Source organism: Dromiciops gliroides, chromosome 3, assembly GCF_019393635.1.
Source record: "Dromiciops gliroides isolate mDroGli1 chromosome 3, mDroGli1.pri, whole genome shotgun sequence".
NCBI lineage: Eukaryota > Metazoa > Chordata > Mammalia > Microbiotheria > Microbiotheriidae > Dromiciops > Dromiciops gliroides.
This window is the reverse complement of record NC_057863.1, coordinates 338906647-338930897: the sequence shown is the minus strand read 5'-3', so window position 1 is coordinate 338930897 and position 24251 is coordinate 338906647. Positions and strand designations below refer to the sequence as shown.

Genomic DNA, 24251 nt, shown 5'->3' with positions numbered 1-24251 from the left:
TCCCCACCAGCTCAACTCCCCCAAGTAGAAGCTATCCCTTAAGCCAAATATGTACAGTCAAATATATACAAATATGTACAAAGCAAATAAAGATATTGGCTATATCTGAGAATGCATGTCTGGGAAGAGATGGAAGACAGAATTCATCATCTGTGTGTGGAAGTCATAAGTGCTTGTAGCTTCAAAATTCAGAAGTCTTCCACAGTTGTTCCCACATGTCATGGCCACATAGAAATTGTTCTCCTTGTTCTTATTCAGTTCACTCTGCATCAGTTCATACAAGTCTTTGTATATTCCTCTGAATATAGCATATTCCTTGTTTCTTATGGCACAATAAAATTACATTGAATTTATATATAATTTGTTGAGCCATTCCCAGGTTGATAGCTAATTGGTGTTTTGTTTCCAGTTCTTTGCCAAGGAAAAAGTGCTGTCATAAAGTATTATCATATAAAGAAGCCCTTCCCCTCTGTTCTGGAACTTTCAGAATTACATAATTGTACTATCACTGGGTCAAAGGATTTGTATAGTTTAGTGACTTGGGGAGTATAGTTTCTCGCCCCCCCCCCCGCGGTTTTTTTTTTTTTTTTAAGAAAATGGTTGGGGCAGGTAGGTGGCGCAGTGGATAGAGCACCGGCCCTGGAGTCAGGAGAACCTGAGTTCAAATCCGGCCTCAGACGCTTAACACTTACTAGCTGTGTGACCCTGGGCAAGTCACTTAACCCCAATTGCCTCACTAAAAAAAGAACGAAAGAAAATGGTTGATCCAATTCATATCACCAACAGTGCATTAGTTTGCCTGTGGTCTCATAATCCCTCCAGCAATTGCTATTTTCTTCATTTGTCCTTACTGCCAAAATGGTGATTGTGATATTGAACCTCAAAGTTGTTTGATTTTCCATTTTTCTTATTACTAATGATTTGAATTATATTTTCCACATAGTTGTTGATAGCTTATATTTCTTCCTTTATGAACTACCTGTTTATTTCCTTTGACCACTTTGACCAGCTATTGTCTTTTTTTTCTTTCTGTTTTTTTCTTTTTTATTTTTGTGGGGCAATGGGGGTTACGTGACTTGCCCAGGGTCACACAGCTAGTAAGTGTCTGAGGCTGGATTTGAACTCAGGTACTCCTGAATCCAGGGCCAGCGCTTTAACAACCACTGTGCTATCTAGCTGCCCCCAGCTATTGTCTTAATTAAGCATCTACCTAGTATGTTCCAGGCACTGTGCTAAGTGCTAGGGATACAAATAAGAACAAAAAACAGTCCCTCAGGGGCAGCTAGGTGGCGCAGTAGATAGAGCACTGGCCCTGGAGTCAGGAGTACCTGAGTTCAAATCCAGCCTCAGACACTTAACACTTACTAGCTGTGTGACCCTGGGCAAGTCACTTAACCCCAATTGCCTCACTAAAACAAAAAACAAAAACCAGTCCCTCATCCAAAAAAGAGAGAAAAATACCTATTTGTGTGTGTATATGTATATATGTGTGTGTATATATATATATGTGTGTGTGTGTGTGTGTGTGTACACATACATATATATTATTGTGGGGCAATAAGTGTCATGCTATATATATTTAGGTTGTATATGTGCAATCACATTAAACATATTTCTACATTAGTCATCTTGTGAAAGAAGAATCAGAGCACAAGGGGAAAACCTCAAAAAAGGAGAAAAAAAATAGCCCCAAAGTAGAAACAGTATGGTTCAATCTGCTTTATATATATTTTAATTTTTGTGGGAAAAATACATATTTGTATAAAAACACTTATAGCAGCTCTTTTTGTGGTGGCTAAGAATTATAAATTAAAGGGATGCACATCAATTGGGGAATGGCTGAACAAGCTTTGGTATATGATGGTGATGGCATATTATTGTGCTATAAGAAATGATGAGCAAGACAATTTCAGAAAGGCCCAGAAAAACTTAAATGAACTGATGTATAGTGAAGTGAGCAGAACCAGAAGAACGTCGTGCATAGTGACAGCAATATTGTTTGATGAAGAACTGTGAATGACTTCTCAGCAGTATAATAATCCAAGACAATCCCAAAGAACCAATGATGAAGCTTACTATACACCTCCAGAAAAAGAATTGATATTGATTGAACAGACTGAAGCTTGCTATTTTTTTCATTTTCTTTTTTTTCTTTTATGAGTCTTGTACAAAATAACTAATATGGTAATGTTTTACATAATTGCACATTTATAACATCTGATTGTTTACTGTCTCAGAGCGGGGATGGAAAGGAAGGATAGACTTCAGAACTCAAAACTTTAAATAAAAACATTTTTTTTAAAAAAGCCTCTGCCTGCAAAGAGCTCACAAGCTAATGAAGACAATATATAAAAAGAAGCTGTAAAGGGGTGGAGAAAAAGGGAGGGGAAAGGTAAAGAATTCCACAAAGTGTCTGGCCCCTCCTTATATGGATGGTCTGGGAGGAGTGCTCTGATGTCCATACTCTCCAATCAAAGGAAAGGAAACCAGCTGAAAAGAGGAAACTATTTAATTTTCAGTGTATTTTCACCTCAGAAATTAACATACTGGCTAAGAATTGGAAATCAAAGGAATGCCCATCAATTGGGGAATGGCTGAACAAGCTGTGGTATATGATGGTGATGGAATATTATTGTGCTATAAGAAATGACAAGCGGGATTTCAGAAAGGCCTAGAAAGACTTGTATGAACTGATGTATAGTGAAGTGAGCAGCACCAAGAGAACATTGTACACAGAGACAGCAATGTTGTTTGATGAAGAACTGTGAATGACTTAACTATTCTCATCAATACAATGATCCAAGACAATCCCAAAGGACTATTGATGAAGCATACTATTCACCTCCAAAGAAAGAATTGACATTGATTGATTGAACACAGACTGAAGCATGCTATTGGGGGGGGGGGGCAGGGCAATGAGGGTTAAGTGACTTGCCCAGGGTTACACAGCTAGACCATGTCAAGTGTCTGAGGCTGGATTTGAATTCAGGTCCTCCTGAATCCAGGGCCAGTGCCTTATCCACTGTGCCACCTAGCTGCCCCCTGAAGCATGCTATTTTCACTTTCTTTTTTTTTCTTTTATTCAAGTTTTCTTGTACAAAATTACTAATATGATAATGTTTTACATAATTGCACATGTATAACCTGTATCTGATTGCTCACTGCCTCAGGGAGGGGAGGGAGGGAAAGAGGGATAAAATTTGGAACTCAAAACTTTAAATAAAATATATATTTTTTAAAGATGACAGGAGTTAGTAATCTGTTCATCTGTTTATCTAACAAGATTTATACTGCCAACTGGAAACACATTTGTCAAATGGTAGAAGGAGAGATTGTAGTTGCCTTCCCAGGGAGAGAGGAAATGGAGGGGTTGGCTTCCTGTTCAGCAGTTAAGCTAACTACAGACACAGCTGATAGATAAAGGAGAAACATATTTTTGTGTCTGGATATTTGTGATGAATGCACATATAAATACAACATCCAGTCCAGAGATGATAAAAATGAAGAGATCTGACCCAAAAAAATGCTACAAATTGGCAATTCATTTATCATTTTTTGATTTCTAGACTGAGTGATGGATAAAATGTTAATAATGCATATTAAACTTTAAAATTTCAGGAGTACATTTTTAAGAGGCAGTTAAACATTCTCCAGCACACTGCTGTATATAAGTACAGATTCTATGTCTTGGATATTAGATTTGCTGTGAAGATTTTTTTCCCGAATTGTTTTTCATCTGATTCTTACTACATATAGTGTGCTTGTGCAGAAATTTTTCAATATTATGTAACAGTTGGGTACCTGTCAATTGGGAAATGGTTGAACAAATTGTGGTGCATGAATGTAATGGTATACACTATGAAGATGTGCAGAAAAATAGGTAAGACATGTATAACTAATTCGGTATATGTAATCACAAGCAGACAAGAGCACATGATTCATAAGCACCTCTGACAACAGAAATGCAAGAAAGGAACAAAGGAAGGCACAAGTAATGATGTAAATTACTCTAGGAAAGAAGGGAGGAAAAAAACTACAAAGACACCTATAAGATTAACAACCACCCCCACCACAACAAAAGAGGCCTGTTAAGAAATTTTCTAAAAGGGAACAAGAAGACAAGTGAAAGTGGAAATCTAATCAGAGTGAAGAAATAGGTCTGAAATGTCATGGTGTAACCACACACCACAACACCCACAGGTGAATTGATGGTTTTTGTGGGAATAAATTGCAGAATGAGAGGGTGCATAAAAAGGGAAAAGGGAGGAAATAGATGTGTTATTGAAGCCAATAAACAATGCAGGAGGGAAAACTGCTGTAGTCTCTGAAGAGGAATAGGGCCTACAAGAGAATGGGTAGGGTGGCAAAAGGAAGTGACATGGGCCTAGAATCAAAGAACGGGCTCTTCCTGTGAGGAACAAAATGATTAATCAACCAGAAAACAGGACAGACATAGCTAGGAATTAAGAGGCTATAAAAGTTTATAGCAGGAAGCCAAATGGTAACCAGGTGTGTTTACTACCTGGCTAGAGGCAGGAGACAGATAATGCCAGAGGTCAGGATTATTATAACAAATGTCCCCCTAGAACCCGGAGCTCAGGAAATTAATAACTGTTTCAAGTATCCCCCACTCCCAAAGGCTGCAACTTTCCGGTTTCAAGTCCTCCCCTCCCATCTATCCTCTATAAAGGCATTGCCTTCTCCCTGGCTCTTTTAGGAAAACGTTTTTAAACCTTCTCCTCCCTGAGAGGCTAAGTCTTAGACCTTCCTCCCAGCCATATTACCTTGTGCCAAATAAAAACTACTTTAATTCTGCACCTGGAAGCTGAGAGTGGTCTACAGGGAGTTGAATAGTATTGTCATGTCCGTCATTGACACTGTTCCTGACTTCATCAACATGGTAGACCAAGTAGCCTGGGCCCCTAGTCAATGGTATGAGGTAGTCAACTTTGCTAATTCCTTTTGCTTTATTCCTATGGCCAAGACTAGTCAGTAAACTATTTTATTTTAACTGGGAAGAAGTCCAATAAACCTTCACTGCCCTTCCCCAGGGCTATTTACCCTCCCTCATCCTGCCACAATAAGATTGGTGGAGATTTGAAAGATTGCTTCCCACCTTTTCTTTTTTTTTTCTTTTCTTTCTTTTTTTTTTTTGTTGAAGCAACTGGGGTTAAGTGACTTGCTCAGGATTTAAACTTAGGTCCTCCTGAATCCTGGGCCAGTGCTTTATCCACTGTGCCACCTACCTGCCCCAGATTGCTTCCCTTCTTAAGAGCATCATAGGCCACTCAACTGATGACATAATGTTGACTGGGACAGAGGCCACGAAAATGGCAATGGCCCTCAATTGAATGGTGGTGTATACCACGGACAAAGGGTAGGAAATTGAGTGCTAAGATCATGCAAGATCTATTCTGCTCAGTTAAGTTTTTTGGTCACAACACAGAATGAGCTACTGACATCAGCTTCCCCACATTTTAGAAAAGGAAGCCCAGGGGCAGCTAGATGGTGCAGTGGTTAAAGCACCGGCCCTGGATTCAGGAGGACCTGAGTTCAAATCCAACCTCAGACACCTGACACTTACTAGCTGTGTGACCCTGGGCAAGTCACTTAACCCCCATTGCCTGCAAAAAAAAAAGAAAGAAAAAGAAAGAAAAGGAAGCCCAAAGGCTTATTTGGACTCGGTTTTGGAGAACCTGCATTTCTCACTTGGGTAGCCTGATGGCCCCCACTTACTGATTACCCACAAGTCTCCCTCTTTGGAGTGGGACCTATAATAGGCTACAGTCCTGAAAGAGATAATGTGGGCCATCCAGCAATCTCTTTCCTCAATCCTGTAAAGAATTAATTGTTATTTGAGGTTTCTATGCCTTGGTGCACACTGGCCTGGGGCTCCGCAAACCGCATGGTGCTCCACCCACTGGTTGTAGCCGCATCACCACTCGACGCCTACATGGGCCTGGCAAAATTATAATGATTGGAAGCCTAGTGAGGGCAGTCATGTGACTGTCAGAGCGGCCATCCCATTGGCTGGGGCTGTGTTGTTTTTAGGTTTGGGGGAGGAGAATTGGGCATTCTAGGTGGAAGCTGGAAAGCCACAGGTGTTCTGCTGCGTATTTTCAGCTGATTCCTGGGCAGTGGTATTTTTTCAGGTATTATAATTTCCCTTTCCCCATTTTATTTCCTTTCCCTTGATCCTACTGATCCTGTTTGTGTTTTGTTTTGGTTTTTTAAGTTCGTTCTTGTTAAAATAAATCTTGTTCTGTTTTGAGGAAGGCTGCCGGTCTCCTTCCTTGCCCCAATATTGTGGCGAGCCGCTTAGCTAGCACTCCCCAATTAAAAATTGGTCCCCACAATCTTTTGCCACATGGGGCCCAAGTCTTTAGAGGTCTCTCTCCGTAAAGCCCAGACTGAATAGAGCCTTCGGGAGGCACCTGGGGGTGGCCACAAGTGCCCTGAAACAGCCACTCATACCACTTCCAAAGAAGTTGTTTCCTGTTCATGGTCACTAGTGGCTCTAGAACAAATGACACGGGGCCATACCATCTCTCTTCACCCAGAGCAGCCTTATAGGAGTTAGATAATACAACATAGTCCTTCTAACACGGTGGGTAGGGTACAAGACACTTCGATTGGTAAATGGAAATGGTACCATTACCCAGATGTTTTGGGTGTTAGTGCCCTTCCTTCACAAGCAGCTTGTGATTCTGTAGGGCTAAGGCCTTCAGTCCAAGCCCTAACACCCAATGGGCCCCTGACTGTGAGGCCCTGGTTCTGTTAAGGCTAAAATTCTAGCTAAACTGTCTAAAATACCTAATGAGTGGTCGCCAATAAATTATAAGCTTTAGCAAGAGTTAGACTTTTAAGCATTTATTAAGGAGAATAAGAATTTGGTAAAGAGAGAGAAAAAGGCCTAGATTCCTATCTATTAAAGGGAGAGCACATTTCTAGCTCCCTTCTCCGCCAGAGTCCAGAGGAAAGAGAGTGAGACCGAGCGCCAGTCTCTTCCTTCCTCCTCCCACTAGTCCGCGTCACTTCCTGAAGCCTGGTCTTGCCCTCAAAGACCTTTGCTTCATGGGCAGAACTCTTCTACAGTAAGTATCCAGCAGGTGGCGTCATTCCAATCGTTACAGTTCCTAAGGAATGCAGTTTGGTCTGGCTTACAGATAGCTCTGCTCGCTATAAGACATACAATTGGACTTCCACTTTCATTAGGTAAAGAGACATCCTCCCAGAGGCTACACTACAGGTCACATGGCTGGTTTGTGAAAAGAACCTTAAGGAATGGGGCAGATACAATTTCCATATGACCTGTCATATTTCACTATAAGTATTGAGGCTGAGAATTCCTTCTCCCCTCTCCTAATTTCACACCACTCAGATTTCTTCCTCTGCCATCTCCTCCTTTATTTCTATTGAAGAGGTGACCCTTCTCCTTGCCAATACAAACCTCTCTACGTGCATAGGAGATCCTACTCCATCTTGTCTTCTCCAACGCAATGCCCCCTCGATCATCCCCACTCTCACTTATCTTCAGTCTCTATCTAATGACTGCTTCCCTGCTGCCCGCCCACCCATACACCTATGTGTTTCCTATGCTCATCAAGCCCTCACTTGATCCTTCCATTCTTACTACCTATCCTATCTCCTCCCTTTTGTTATGGGGGAAAATGGTTGGTGGAGGATCCTTAGGAATTCCTCTTTAAAGAATTATACCCTCTCACACACAAATCCAATTAGAATAAAATAATCTTTTATTTAAGCGTTAGAAAAAGGAAACAGAGACATGGTTCTCTGAGTACCTATCTCCTTGAGCAGGAAAATACTTTTATAGAGTTCCGATGGTGGGGGCAATCATTTGACTATGGAAAATTCCCTTTGGGGATGGGGGAAGCTGGAATGAGAGGCAGGTGGTCCTGGAGTTAACTCAGTCCCGATTGGGTGCTGCTTATCTCTTTAGATATGTCTGTCCTTTGGTTTAGCTTCTCAAGGAGAAGGTTCCCTGAGTTTCCCCAGAAAACTTGAGGAACCCCAGGATCATAACACTTTTATGGCTAAACTCCTTGAGAAGGCCCTGTACAATTGGTGCCTCCACTTCCCTCGTTTTCATTCTTTACTCTGCCATCTAGCTTCTATCATTCTACTGAAAATGCTCTCTTCAGAGTTACCAAATTTAAGATCCTTTCTCAGTTTTCATCCTCCAGAATTGCACCTTTAACACTTTGATCATCCCCTTCTCCTTGATACCCTTTTTCTCTGGCTTTTTGTTTGTTTGTTTGCAGGACAATGAGGGTTAAGTGATCTCTGGGTGGGGGGAGGGGGTTTGACTCTGCCCAAGTGTCCTGGTTCTCCTCTGACCACTACTTTCCAGTCTTCTTTGCTAGATGTTCATTCAGGTCACACCTGCTAACCATCGATGTGCCCAAAGGAACATGTCTTTTTCTTTTCTCCCGTTATACTATTTTGCTTGGTGAACTTATCAGTTCCCATGAATCCAGTTCACCCCTCTATGCAGATGTTTCTCAGAACTATTTATCCAGCCCTAACTGAGGTGGGGGATGGGATCAGAAATAGCAGAGTGGCACTAAAAAAAGAGTTGTGCTGGCCTGGCTCGCCTGTTTGTTTCTGTTTTCAGTTCTGTAGCATAAAAGGGTCCTCTTCTTGGCACAGTGGATAGAGCACTGGCCCTGGATTCAGGAGGACCTGAGTTCAAATCCGGCCTCAGACACTTGCCAATTACTTAGCTGTGTGACCCTAGGCAAGTCACTTAACCCCAATTGCCTCACAAAAAACAAAACAAATTTTTAAAAAGGGTCCTCTTCCCTTGTAAGGAAGAGCTGAATTAAATCTCTTGGGGGATAGGGAGGAGGTTACAGCCTCTGGAGCACCTTGATATTTGCTCCAAGATATGACCCGACTCAAGGACAGAGACAGTTCTGTCTATGGTATAAACACTGATAAGCACACCAAGGTCTGCACGGCTGATATGCAAGTTCCATACATTCAAGATATACAATTCTTACACCACAGCAGGATGTATGACTGAGCCTATCACTCTACCCTCAGATACCCTCCTCTTCAGTTATTTTGCAATCTCCTCATTTGGCACGTAGCCTTCTTTGTTTTTTTTTTTTTGGTTTTTTTGGTTTTTTTATTTTTTGGTGAAGCAATTGGGGTTAAGTGACTTGCCCAGGGTCACACAGCTAGTAAGTGTTAAGTGTCTGAGGCTGGATTTGAACTCAGGTCTTCCTGACTTCAGGGCCAGTGCTCTATCCACTGCACCAACTATCTGCCCCACGTAGCCTTCTTTGTCTATAAATTGTAGATAAGGTCAACTCTTCTATTTGGCAAGACAGTCTCCATCATGACTCTGTCTCCCAACCATTCCTCTCTCCTAATCAATCTATTTTGCAAGATTTGATGTGAGCTTCCGATTCTTTGAGTATGCCCCCCACCCCAAGCCAGTTCACAAGCTCTTCCCACAATATAACCTGACCTCCAATACCTGTCTATTGGCCATCTCATCAGGTCCCATAGACATCTTAAACTCAATATGTCCAAACCTGAACTATCTTTCCCCCTATGCCTTCCCCTCTTCCTCACTTTCCTACTATTGTCAAAGAAGCCACGTGCTTCCCAGTCACCCTGGCTTATAACAAAGGTCACACCCATGATTCTTCTCTTTCCCTCACCCTGTCATGTCCAACCGGTTGCCAAGTCCTGTTGGTTCTACTTTCACAGTTATCGCTTGCACGTTCCCCTCTTTTTTTCCCAAGATGCTGTCACCACTCTGGTACAGGCATTTGTTACTTCATGCCTGGATTTCGGCAATGGCCTTCTGGTTGAACTCTCTGCCTCAAGTCCCTCACCACTCAAGACTATTCTCCACTCACCTATCAAATGATATTCCCAAACCTCATGTCTGATCATGTCACTCTTTTTTCAATAAACTCCTGTGGCTCCCTATTGCCTCTAGGATCAAAAATAAAATCTTCTGTTTGGCTTTTAAAGTCCTTTATAACCTGCCCCCCTCCTGCCTTTCCAATCTTATTATACCTTATTCCTCTCTATGTATTCTCAAGTCCATTGAATCTGGCTGCCATGCTGTACTTTGAACTCAACAATTCATATCCTGACTAGCTGGTCCTCCTGTCTGGAATTCTCTCCCTCATTTCCATCCCCTAGCTTCCTTCAAGTCTCAACTAAAATCTCATCTTCTGCAAGAAGTCTTTCTTGAGGCACAGCTAGGTGGCGCAGTGGATAGAGCACCAGCCCTGGAGTCAGGAGGACCTGAGTTCAAATCTGGCCTCAGACACTTAACATTTACTAGCTGTGTGACCCTGGGCAAGTCACTTAACCCCAATTGCCTCACTAAAAAAAAAAAGTCTTTCTTGATCTCCTTTAATCTCATTGCCTTCCCTCTGTTGATTATCTCCCATTTAACCTGTACATATCTTGTCTCCCTCTCCCCTCCACCCTGCTTAGTAGCCTTCTGGTGGCAAGCTCTCTTTGTATCCTCATCACTTAGTACAATGTCTTTCACATGTTGTTGAGTCAGTTCAGTTGTGTCTGACTCTGACTCTCCGTGACTCCATTTGGGGTTTTCTTGGCAAAGATACTGGAGTGGTTTGTCATTTCCTTCTCCAGCTCATTTGGCAGATGACAGGGTTAAGTGACTTGCCCAGTATCATACAGCTAGTAAGCATCTGAGGCCAAATTTGAACTCAGGAAGTTGAGTCTTCCTGATTCCCAGAGCATTGCTCTATCCACTGCACCACCTAGCTGTCTTTCACATAAGTGCTTAATAAATGTTTGACCCGTCTTCATATAAACTGATTCCAGGGTAGTGGCTATGGACCTAGTCAAAGACCTGGAGCATGGGGAGAACAGAACTAGATGATCAAAGCCTCTCTCCCACTTTGGAGTCAAAACCAGTGGAGGAATTTTGCTGATGCACCTCCCACATATAGTTGTTTGTGAAGCAGCTTGTTAGAGACATCACATGCCCTCTGCTGAACTGAATAAACAGATTGATGCCTGATCCATTGTCAGTTTCGACATGGGAATCATAATTTCATATTGTGTTGGGAATCCTCACTTAAGGACAAGTGGTTACTCTCTACCCAACAGGCTCCTTATACCAGTTGGAGAACTCACCTATCCCACATGGCAAATAGTCCCGTTATCTTGCCTCAGGGCAAAACCTAAGTGCTGTACTTTTGTGGGCTATCCTTTAAGTAAGCGATCTACTTTTGTTAAGTCTGGAATGACCTACAAATGCTTCATTTCATTCCAACATAGAACCTAAGTGCCGGAGGAATGGCCTGAGCCAAGCCTAGCCAAGCACAGGCATAGGGCTGGGATAGATGAGAATGAGGGAGCAGACAGCTGGAGTCAGGGAAGGGGGATTGTTCTTCCAATAGTCAAAGAGTCAGCATCGCAGGTACAACAAGACAAGGGGGGGATGGGAATATGCTAACCAGCTGGGGAATGAGTAAACTCATTCAGGGTAACAGTGAGGCCCACTCATGAAGAAGGGTTGAGCCCCAAGGTTTTGGCACTTCACTTGCCTGCCATGTGGTTGTGTCCAGGCATTTGAAAGCCTGTCCTGCAGTAATCAGGAGCAAGAGGTGGTGTGTTTCAGGTCAAAGGGAGGCTGTGTCCTGGTGCCGATTCCATACAAGCCTGGTGGTGATGTGGCCCGAGGTGTCCAGGAGACTTAGCTAGGAGATGATGTATAATAACCACTTTAGATCTAGTACCCCCTCCTTTTCAGCAGAGAAGTGGGGGACTCTAGGTACAGAATACTGCATACATTATGAGGCACCATTACTGAATCAGTTAGTTTTTGGGTTTTTTTCTTTCTTACAAGGTAGGGCTCAGGGGCAGGGGAAGGGGAAAAGGAGGGGAAGGTGTATCCAGAAATGACTATGATTTGAAAACAAAAACAAAAGGCATAAATAAAATTTGTTTGGTTCAATTCATGACTTTTGTTTTGCTTTTTTGCCAACACTAAAGTTACTACCCTCTTTACAGAAAGAATTGAAGTAAACCACCTGAAGTACAAGCAAGGGGGTGCATATAGGAGTATTGGGGGGGGGTAATGAGGGTTAAGTGACTTGCCCAGGGTCACACAGCTAGTTAAGTGTGAAGCGTCTAAGGCTGAATTTGAACTCAGGTTCTCCTGAATCCAGGGCTGGTGCTTTATCCACTGCTCCATGTAGCTGCCATCCAAGGAGTATTTTTAATACTACATTTTATGGGGGCAGCTAGGTGGCACAGTAGATAGAGCACCGGCCTTGGATTCAGGACCTGAGTTCAAATGTGACTTCAGACCCTTGACACTTAACTGTGTGACCCTGGGTAAGTCACTTAACCCCAATTGCCTTACCAAAAAAAAAATAATAAAACCCACTACATTTTATGACTGCACATATTTTGAATGCCAGAAAATCCTGTTCTCCATTATGGTACGGCTTCAAACCTTCCAGAGGATAGTAACGATTTTCAAACTTCTGTCTGGGAAACTATTAACAGTTTCCTAGTTTAGGCTTTAAAAAGCGACGTTAACATCAGAAAGCGTCCTGTGGAAAATACGAACCACTTACTGCTCTATACCAGGTCCCTGCTTTCCCCTCAACCATAAAATAATCCCCATAATTAGAGATCCCATCAGAACACACTGTGATAATGGCACTTTATTACCCCCATATCCCACCTCCTTTATTTGCCTGGGGGCAATACCATGCTAACCATTTCTGTCCAGACAACAGAGGACCCGTATCAGTCAGTTGACAGAGGCATAGACCAGAATGACCCAATGTGATGATGCACTTTCTTTTTCTTTTTTTTTTTGGGGGGGGGGGCACAGGGCAATGAGGGTTAAGTGACTTGCCCAGGGTCACACAGCTAGTATGTGTCAAGTGTCTGAGGTCGGATTTGAACTCAGGTCCTTCTGAATCCAGGCCTGGTGCTTTATCCACTGCACCACCTCACTGCCCTGATGATGCACTTTCAACATCATCATCTCTCTGAAGACACCCTGGTAGGTCTTTGGGCCAGGCAGGGAATGCATTTGGCCACAGCAGACGTGCCTGCTGCCAGTAATTCACTCATCTCCAGGAAGGACAAGGGCCAGAGTGGAGACTGTTGAGATGGCCCCTACAAACACAGGGTGGGTGAGCGAGTTGAATAGTGCTCTTGAGGGGATCTAGTTCAGGGAGCACAGAGAGAAGGAACCATGAGACAGGCTTCAATGGAGGAAGCTTCAGGGGAAGGAGAACTAGAACAAGGTGATTTAACAGAAAGAGACTGAAATGCACAGTACACCATAGAGACAAGACGACACAACAAACACATTTGTGGGCTGGGGGTAGCCCCTAAATTCATTCTTGTTCTGTATTGCTAGGCTAAACTACTGGAAGAATTTTTCTTCTAGATGAGTTGGAATAAAATTAGACACAGACACAGACACAATATTAACTCCTGTACTTTTAGTGCGTTGTCATTAAACAATTTCACTGTAAACGGGCACAGAAATTGTCTGTCCTTGCTGTACTGGTGTCAAAAGAGAAAGAAGTCTTCCTACAACCCCTAGAAAAGGTCCTTCTCGATGTACGGTCAGATTATATAAGGCACTAAATCGACAGAAAAATCCAAATTTTGTCCTAACATCCCAGTAAAAAAAAAAATCAAATTATTTCAGGACTCAATTAAAAAATAATAATAATAATGTGAAGTCATCAAGGATCTTTGTTCAGTCCTCACCCTCCCCAGGAGGTTGTTTAGATAAGAAATAACATCGGCTGGTGAGGTGTTTGCCCCTTTTAATTCCTCCTTTCTACTTCCCAACCCCCTGAAAGAAGAAAAGAAAAAGCCAGAAAGAGCACCATCATCTTCTCTTCTTTACGGGCTTCTTCCCTTTGCCTTTTGCACCCTTGCCATCATCTTTTTCCTTCTTTGGCATCTTGAAATTGCCAAGTTCTCTTCGGATCATGGTGCCTCTCCACCAGGCCTGAAGCTAGAAGGTGGAGGAGAGAAGAGGTGGTATGGGGATGTTAGTGATGTCCCCAACAACAAGTATCATTTTTCACGACTAGGAATTATTCCTGAAAACCTATTATCTGAATATAAGCATAGGCCCAGGGGAGGAGTAGCAGTGCAATGTGATCATGTTCTTGGAGAATGCATCTCCCACTGTGTGGTGTGGTATGGTATGGTGTACAGGACTCAGCTTTGGACTTTCTGGTCAGATTTTTCTGAACTTTGATCAGTCCATTTCTTTTGCCCTTTGAAGGGCAAAGTGTATCATGCTGTTCTGTAATCAGCTCTCCCTTAATCCTGAACGATTGGCTCACTAAGACTGCAAAGATCAGATCCATTTGTTTCCCAAATTGGCTGCCACTTTTTACTGCCATGCCTAAGAATGTGGCCAGTCTTAAAGACTCCCGTGGGTCACTTGTGGTGTCGTGCCCTGTGAGCCTTTTCTTATATCTTACACTCTGGATTCCACTGATCTAAATAAGAGCTGTTCCCACCAATCCTCCAAGATCAAATAAAACACAAGAAGGGAAAAGGCAGGGAGTAGAGTAACCAGTACTAAAGATGATACTGTTCTTCATCTAGCTTTCTTATCTTTTTTTTTTTTTTTTTGCAGGGCAATGAGGGTTAAGTGACTTGCCCAGGGTCACACAGCTAGTAAGTGTCAAGTATCTGAGGCCAGATTTGAACTCAGGTACTCCTGAATCCAGGGCTGGTGCTTTATCCACTGTGCCACCTAGCTGCCCCCTAGCTTTCTTATCTTGACTGTAAAGTCCTGAGTGCTTGGAGAAATAGTGTGGCTGCTACCATTGCCAGAGCAACTTGGAATCTCAGGTGAGAGTTGGGTGAATGTAGACACCAAAGGTGGGTGAGCGGCCTTGAAAAAGATTCAGAGCCCTCACTCTAGGGGTGCTAGTCCTCTCTGAACACCCCACACACCCCATATTGACTGTAAAGTGTTGGCTACTTGAAGAAACAGTCACTGTGGGCACCCAAGTACCTGTGTTTCACCGAAGCTCTGCTAAGGCAGAACTGCCATAGCCTGGGCAAAGGATGTCTGCCTTGCTTCAGTGTCTAGGGTCTGCCTTTTTTTTAAATCATAAAAGTATTTTATTATTTTCTAGTTACATGTAGAGATAGTTTTCAACATTTGAGTTTTTTGGGGTTTTTTTGGCAGGGCAATGGGGTTAAGTGACTTGCCCAGGGTCACACAGCTAGTAAGCGTCAAGTGTCTGAGGCCAGATTTGAACTCAAGTACTCCTGAATCCAGGGCCAGTGCTTTATTCACTGTGCCACCTAGCCGCCCCTCAACATTTGTTTTTATAAGATTTCTAGTTCCAAATTTTTCTCTCTCCCTTCCTTCTCCCCTCCCCAAGACAGAAAGCAATCTGATCTAGGTTATATATGTACAATCACATTAAACTTATTTCTGCATTAGTCATGTTGTGAAAGAAGAATCGGAACACAAGGGGAAAAGAAAAAATAAAAACAAAAACAAAAACAAAAAAAGTAGAAACTGTATGGTTCAATCTGAATCTAGATTGCACAGTTCTTTTTTTCTGGATTTGGAGAGCATTTTCCATCCTGAGTCCTTTGGAATTATCTTGGATCATTATATTGCTGAGAAGAGTTAAGTCTATCACAGTTGATCATCACACAATGCTGTTGATACCGTGTACAACGTTCTGCTCATCTCACTCAACATCAGTTCATATAAGTTAGGGTCTGCCTTTTAAAGGTTCTCTGCTCCATACTTACATCAGAACTGCACCACTGGTCAGCAGCCCAAATTCTGGCATCAGTGGCCCTCATCTGGACCACTAAACTCTCCAGAGGACCACTGCCCCAAATGCAAGGTATTCTGTGGGAGCCCTCATCAATGCATTTGCTTTTCTTTTTCTTTTTCTTTTTTTGGTGAGGTAGTTTTATTGTTTGTTTTTGGTGGGACAATGGGGGTTAAGTGACTGTTCCAGGGCCACACAGCTAGTTAATTGTCAAGTGTCTGAGGTCGGATTTGAACTCAGGAACATCACAGGCTGAGGACTTGTAAATTTTCAGTGTTCTCAAAATGGTCTTATCCAAGGCAGAGTCTGACAGCTGACCTCCTCGACTGAGATCTGTAAGGTGCTGATGATGTCCTTTTGGGTCTAAGCAACAGAACCAAACCCACATCCCAAGTTTGCCCTGTTTGGAGCTTCAGCTTGAATATACCAGAGGATACAGAAGTGTGACTAAGTTCTTCAGCGAGATAAAATTGCAGGTCAAATCAGGAGAGGGAAAATAATTTCATCAGGGGTGATTGGAACTTGGTAATGAGTGAAAGAACTACCTGTTCCTGCACTTTGCACAAGTTTAAGGCCCTCTGTTTTCCTTTTACCCTAATATATAGTCCCTCCCTACATTGGAGTTCTCCCTGCAGTGCCAAGAGATGGCAAGAAGGGAGAAGAGACAGACAGACAGACAGAGAACAACTTTTGAATGGAAGCCTGAAACCTTCAAAGCCATGGACAGTTGTGGAAAGCTGGTCCCATCACACCTATTTAACTCCAGGGCTTACAACTCTAGAAACTGCTGAGACTTTGGGTGAAATAATTTTCTCTCTCCTGATTTGACCTGCATTCTTATCTCACTTCAAGATATTTTATTTTTATTTTTAATTTTTTTTTAGTGAGGCAATTGGGGTTAAGTAACTTGCCCAGGGTCACACAGCTAGTAAGTGTGTGTTAAGTGTCTGAGGCCGGAATTGAACTCAGGTACTCCTGACTCCAGGGCCAGTGCTCTATCCACTGCACCACCTAGTTGCCCCCATCTCACTTCAAGATAAAGAATTTATTCACACTGATGTATCCTCTGGCGTATTCTAATCTGTAGAACTTCTCTGATTTCTTTTTATTGTTTTGCTTGGATATATGGGCTTACTCTCTATCTGTTTTGTGACAGTCTTTTGTGTAATTAGCGTATGTGGGAAGGAGCTAAACTTGTTGTGTAAGCTAAGTACTGTCCTCCCCCCCAAAAAAGGATCAGGGAAGTGGTTTCCCTTCTGAATTCGATGCCTCAGGGGCACCCCCAGAACCCTGAGAGGAAGAGGCAGCCTTGTAGAAACTGACCTGCCCATAAAAGTAGAAGCTGTGATAAAGAACTAAAGAGTCTACAACCAGTCTCACTCTGGGGACCAGTGCAAGAGTGACTTGGGATAAGGACTCCCAAAGTCTTATATAGGCTTCATGTAGGGCCTTATCTGGAATAAACATTGGACCCTTTGCATTTGTAGGGTCCCGCTGGGGAAAAGTGCCAGGGGTCCAGGACCTGAAGTTCATACCAGAGTGTACGGGAAACCAAGCCCAGTGAGGACTGAAGCTGACCTGCTTGACACTGTGTGGTAGCTAAGTGGGAATAACTCTTCCATTGGCTATATCTAATTCAAAAGTGAACTTGGTGGAGGTGAATGCTTTGTAGCAACTGCTTTAAGTTTGAGCTCACTCTCCCTCGAGACCAAGTGCTCCTTGGTATTGGGAGGAACTGGTTGTCCTCGATATATTTTATCAGGAAATATCCTTTTGTAAAAGCTAATTGATGTTAATTGGTTAAATGATCCTGCTAATCACTGGATCAATGATATATAATTGTAACTGGCAATTGATGTTGGGGAGAACCCACTGGAATAGAGGCTTGAGTCAACAGCATCAGAAGTCACCCGAACTCCTCAGAAGTACTCCCCTGGGGGCAGTGGATAATGCACCGACCCTGGAATCAGGAGGACCTGAGTTCAAACCTGGCCTCAGACACTTAACACTTACTAGCTAGCTGTGTGACCCTGGGCAAGTCACTTAACCCTCATTGCCCTGCAAAAAACAAAAAAAAAACAAAAAAAGAAAAAGAAAAAAATAAGTACTCCCCTGGGGGGAGATATAGCCAGCCTCATTCTCTGGGGCCAGGAGTTGGAAAAAGGACTTTCAGAACTTATAAACACTATGTATGTATACTGAGAAGCAGAAGTGCTCAAAAGTTACAGAAATTTCCCAGTGGAGGTGGGATACTACAGCATGACCTTATAACATGGTGTTGTTTTTGTTGTTCAGTCATTCAGTCATGTCTGGCTTTTTGTGACCCCTGTGGACCATACTGTCTATAGGGTTTCCTTAGCAAGGACACTGGAGTGTTTTTTTTTTCCTTCTCCAGAGGATTAAGGCACACAGAAGTTAAGTGACTTGCCCATGGTCACACAACTAGTAAGTTTCTGAGACTAGATATGAACTCAGGTCTTCCTGACTCTAGGCCCCACCCTCTATCCACTGAACCACCTAAATGCCTCCTTAGAGCATGGTACTTCTCACAAAAGGTTAAAAATATCATACAAGAGATGAAGATAAATATGCTTCATGGGCTTGGGGACTCATTTGGTTTATACTGCATTGAAAAACTATGGACTTCAATTGAGACTAGATTTAGAAAAATGGACCGTTTGTCAAAGGTACACTTAATATCCAATGTGACAAAAGTGTAGTGTCATGATGAAGAATTATAGAATATGTGTCAAAATCTTTTTAACTCAATGCCAAGTCCAGTAAAACAAGTGAATTCAGCACAAGTTGTTGTAATATTACATAGTGAATATTTTTGAAGTGATGAAGGCAGAAATCAGCAAAGATCATCCAGGCGGCCAACTGCAATGGATCTACCTCATCTAATGTTCCCTTCCACTACAACTTCTTTTTTTTTTTTTTTTAAGTGAGGCAGTTGGGGTTAAGTGACTTGCCCAGGGTCACACAGCTAGTAAGTGTTAAGTGTCTGAGGCCAGATTTGAACTCAGGTACTCCTGACTCCAGGGCCGGTGCTCTATCCACTGCACCATCTAGCTGCACCCCCCCACTACAACTTCTAATCACCTCTTTTTTTCCTCCACAGTGGCTTCCCTTCCCAATTTGCTCTTCTCTTCCAAAATAACTATGATGTAAGTGGTTGGATTATGGAAGAAAATAGTACTGAGTTTCACTATCATTCACAGCACGTCTGTATTTCCTGCAAGTATCTTTCTCATGCAGAAGGCTTGTTCTCTGCAGTGGCGATGGCCCCTTTTGCTTTGTGTGTGGGGGGGCTGATGCAGCAACTCCAGACAGATGCCCTCACCCCCATGCTGGGTGCTTCGGGGGGGGGGGGAAGTGTTATGTAAAAGATAATTGTTGGCTGGCTAAGGAGAAGTCATCTATTTTGTGGCCCCTAAGTGGAGCAAGAAGAAAGTTTCTACTTCCCTTTTGGGAGCCCTTCCTTTGGTGACTCTTCTGTTTCTCTGACTCCAGCAAGTGGGTTGGGGGGGGAGGCGTTTCTCTCCCCACCCCCTACAAGCAGCAATTATGGCTACATGCCCATGGCAGAAGGACCATGTATGCTGGTCTAGGCGAACCTAAATTCCTGGTGCCTTCTTCTGTTTGCTGCTTTCTTCCTGCAGTCCAGGTCAGTAAGCAGTGTTCTTGCACAATGGATATTTCTAGCCTTGGAAGAAGCTTCCATGAGTCAAGAGTTCCAGAGGTCCAAAATCAAAAGCCAACCAATCTGAGGGAATAGAGCCGTTTGGAGAAGATGGCCACTACCAGATCATCCTGTAGTTGATCGGTTCTAGCTGGCCAGAGGTCCTTTTCTTGGAAGGTGCTCGGACAGGGCAGGTATGATAGGCCAGAGTATAACCTCCCCCCACCACCACCCCCAGCATAGGTTATATTGCTTTCCTTAAAAGGAAATGATGTGGGGCAGCTAGGTGGTGCAGTGGATAAAGCACCGGCCCTGGATTCAGAATTACCTGAGTTCAAATCCGGCCTCAGACACTTGACACTTACTAGCTGTGTGACCCTGGGCAAGTCACTTAACCCCCATTGCCCAGCAAAAAAAAAAAAAAGGAAACGATGTGATTATCCAAGGCTTAAGCTGTGTCTCCCTGGACAGACCTTTGTGGTAGCCTCTGTCCATCCTGAGGTGGCTTCCTGGCCACCCCCATGAGGTCTTGGCCCTCCTGAAACTTGGAGGATGTACTAAGACCAAACAAATCACCACATCTAATATCCTACCCAGCTGACCAGATGTCCATAAGGAGATGGGCAGAGATGGGCAGAGATGGGGCTGGGGACACATCCTCACTGAATATCCTTCATGTGTCCTGGTTAAGCAAAACTCCTTTTGTTAACTGTTCAGTGACATACAAGTGGTTCTTTTTGTCCCAACGTCAAACTTGAACTAAAAGGGGGCTGGTCTGAGTCAGGCCATCCCACCCCATTCCCTTTCCCCTGTCAACAGTGGGTTTGAAACCAATGTGAAGTATCCTAAATATCTGTTAGCAGTCCCTGTAAGGAGTTTTGTTTATTTTGTTTGTTTTTACCTTTCCTGAAGAACAGAATGAGTGTAATGGATTCAATGAGTGGTTTGTGTTTTTCGTATTTCTTTGGATGCATCTCTGAATCTTTTACATCACAAGCAAAAGATTCTTTCTGTGGTGGAAGAAATCACCTGCTGTCTTATACCTCATATACTATATATTCTAGAAGGGACCTTTTCATTCGCATGTAGGGGAGCTCTTGGCCATGAATTAGATCTGGAGGTTTTCCCTTAAGGAACCCTAAGTTTGTTTGAGAGATGTCCTGAAGTTTTGCTCTTGGGCAAGGACATAGTGAGTCAGAAAGAGACAGAGTGAAAGAGGCCTGACCTCCCCTTCCCCCCATGCTCCTCCTCTCCCACCACTCAGAATGAACTTGGTCTTCTTGTGCTCAAGGCTGTTGCTCCTTTCCGGCCTATAGTCCCACTGGTAATAATTCTATCACTCAGTGACTGGGCTAGCTATGACTTTTTATTTTTGTTTTTGTTTTTTTGTGGGGCAATGGGGGTTAAGCGACTTGCCCAGGGTCACACAGCTAGTAAGTGTCAAGTGTCTGAGGCCGGATTTGAACTCAGGTACTCCTGAATCCAGAGCCAGTGCTTTACCCACTGCGCCACCTAGCTGCCTGCTATGACTTTTTATTAAAAGGCCATTATTTGATGCAAGACAATTCCAAAGAACTCATGATGGAAAATGTTCTCCATATCCAGAAAAAAATAACTGTGGATTCTGAATGCAGATCGAACCATACTGTTTTACTTTTTTTGGTTTTCTTTTTTCTTTTTTCCCTTGTGTTCTGATTCTTCTTTCACAACATGACTAATGCAGAAATGTGTTTAATGGGATTGTACATATATAACCTATATCAGATTGCTTTCTGTCTTGGGGAGGGGGGAGAGAGAAAAATTTGGAACTAGAAATCTTATAAAAACAAATGTTGAAAACTCTCTACATGTAACTGGAAAATAATAAAATACTTTTATAAGAAAAAAAAGTGGGGTGGAGAAAACTGGTTCAGTAAAAGTAACCAACATTTTTAAAAAAGCTGACATTTTATTCCCTATCTTTAGCATGACATTTCTGAAAATAATCAGGGAGAGGTTCTTTATTAAATATCTTCTTTGGGGCCAAAAAAAAGGGGCCATTATTATGCATGTTAAAAAAGTTTCACTTTCTACCTTTATGATGCTCTTCAGTTCCAGGGCATCCTGTTCTATCTTCTTCCTGGCCTTCTCCTTCTCTAGTCGATCCTCAATAATGACCTGTTCAAACTCCCTTAGCTGCAAAGACATACATCAATCAGATGTTACAGCATTGTTGGCCACACCACGGTCTTACGTTGTTTTTTTGAAAGTTTATTTATTTATTTAAGTGAGGCAATTGGGGTTAAGTGATTTGCCCAGGGTCACACAGTTAGTAAGTGTCAAGCATCTGAGGCCAGATTTGAACTCAGGTCCTCCTGATTCCAGGGCCGGTGCTCTATCCACTGTACCGCCCAGCTGCCCCATGGTCTTACATTTTTAACCTAAAATCCATCCCAGTGGAGGTGAATTGAACCTAGAGGGTGGGCTCACATCCTCCACGTCCCACCCGGTCACTCTTCAGCTCTTGCACTCTCTGTCCCCACCACTCTCCTGTTACCATGTTGTTGTTGCTTTTGTGGTTGTTGTTCAGATGGGTCCAACTCTTCATGACCCCATCTGAGGTTTTCTTGGCAAAGACACTGGAGTGGTTTTCCATTTCCTTCTCCAGCTCATTTTCCAGATGAGCAAACTGAGGCCAACTAGGTAGAGTGATGTGCCCAGGGTCACCCTGCTAGGAAATGTCTGAGGCCAAATATGAACTCAAGAACTGTGAGTATTCCTGATTCCAGGCCCAGTGCTCTATCTATTGCACCACCTAGCTGCCTCCTCCTCCTCCTGCTGCTACTATTACCACCCCACTACCACTACTATTACTATTACTACTACCATTACTGGTTCCAAAGGTTTGTCATGCGGGGTGGGAGTGGGGATAAGCTCCCACTCTCTATAAAATGCTCTAATGGCGTGTGTCTCAAATAGCCTCTGATAACTAAAGCCCAACTCCTGGCCTTCTCGGGGTGGAACTGTTTCTACTAACAGGAGGAGGGGCGAAGGCCAGTCACTGGTGCCTTAAAACCAGTCGCTTTGGGCAGGTGGGGCTCGTTAGCCTTGGCAGGCAACCCGCCATGGGGAAGGAACCCTGATTTTAAACATCCGCTGCCTTGCGGCTATACCCATATATGAGAAAGGCTTCGGGAGTTAACCCCGAAGAAAAATCAGGAGCCGGAGTCCCTTAGGCAGTTGGATGTTGGACATCACATCCCTCTGGCAACTCCTGCAGTGGCACTGGCACCGAACTGTACTGGCTCTGCCTCTCCTTTGGATCCACCAATGTTGCAGAGAGGGAAAACCTGCTGCATGGGCAACAGCTTGTTTTCCATATCGATCGGCCCAGGCCAGCACCCTGGAGAGGACACTCCAGCACAGCCACACTGTGGCCTGTGGTTCTTCAAGGCGCTGATCCATGGTCGTCTGCAACTGGTGGAGGCCTACTACTACTACTACCATTACTTCTACTACCACTAGTATCACCACCTTCACTACTATTAACACCACCACCACTACTACTACTATTACTACTCCTCTCCCCAAGATCAGGGATGGCATTGTAGTTACTGAATCCAATGATTGTTAGGGGGTGGGGTTCCTGTTCTCCTCCCTTCTGACCTTTCTCAAGCATTTGCTATAGTTGATACTCATCCCCCTCCTCTCTGGGTCCCTGAAACACTGTGGTCTCATGACTAACTGCCCGCCTCCTTCCTTTGCTGGCTCCTCATTGTCTTCTTGCTGCTTACATGAGGCTATTTCCCTGAGTTCTGTCCTCAGCCCTTGTCTCTTCTATACCCTCTCCCCTAGTGACCCCATATGTTTCTCGGGGCTCTGTCATTACCAGTTCACATGACCATTTTCAGTTTCCTCCCAAATCTAGGTCTCTACTTCCTCCTGGACATCTCGTGTCCAAAACTGAATGCGTCATCGTCCTCCTTGAACTCTGTCCGTCTCTTCTATTTTTGTTTAAATGGTGTGATAATTTCCTCATCACCCGGGCTGGCAACTTGAGTCTCATCTGACTCTTCTCAGGCCTCAGGTCTAATCAGCTCTAAGTCCTTTTGAATCAATTTCAGCAATATCTCTCATGTGAGTCCCTTCATTTCCATGCCAAGGCAACCAGCCTAGCTCAAACACTATTACAATATTGCAATCGCTTTCTGACCTCCCTAGCACGAGGCTAGTCCCTCTCCAAACTATTCACAATGCTGTCTGAACAATCTCCCTAATCTGCTTAGAAAACCTCCAGTGGTGAGACCCTGGGAAAGTTACATAACCCCCATTGCCCTGCAAAAGAAAGAAAGAAGGAAGGAAGGAAGGAAGGAAGGAAGGAAGGAAGGAAGGAAGGAAGGAAGGAAGGAAGGAAGGAAGGAAGGAAGGAAGGAAAGAAAGAAAGAAAGAAAGAAAGAAAGAAAGAAAGAAAGAAAGAAAGAAAGAAAGAAAGAAAGAAAGAAAACCTCCAGTGGTTTCTCAGTGCCCACCAAATCAAGTACAAGTTGCTGATCTTCCTTTTGAGGCCCTTCACAATCTGAATTCCGCTTACCACTCTAGCCCTTGTCATACCTTACTACTCTGTATTCTAGCCAAAGGAGGTTCTCTCTTTCTCCAGGACCACTCACACCATTCTATGCTCACACCATTCCTCTTCCCTGCCCCCACAGCAAACTGTTGAAGTCTATGCAGCTTCTCTGTTCAACCCAAAGGCCACCTCCTCCACG

At 43.4% G+C, this 24251-nt stretch overlaps 1 protein-coding gene across 1 annotated transcript in view; it reads right to left on the bottom strand.

Moving 5' to 3' along the window:
• Positions 1–13520: 13520 nt before the first annotated feature.
• The window catches only part of IQCG (IQ motif containing G), a 75139-nt gene continuing 64408 nt past the window's right edge, over positions 13521–24251 (bottom strand). The window contains 2 exon segments of the mRNA XM_043990588.1: positions 13521–14020; positions 21580–21681. Coding sequence (XP_043846523.1) covers positions 13892–14020; positions 21580–21681 — 231 coding nt within the window. The 3' untranslated portion in view covers positions 13521–13891.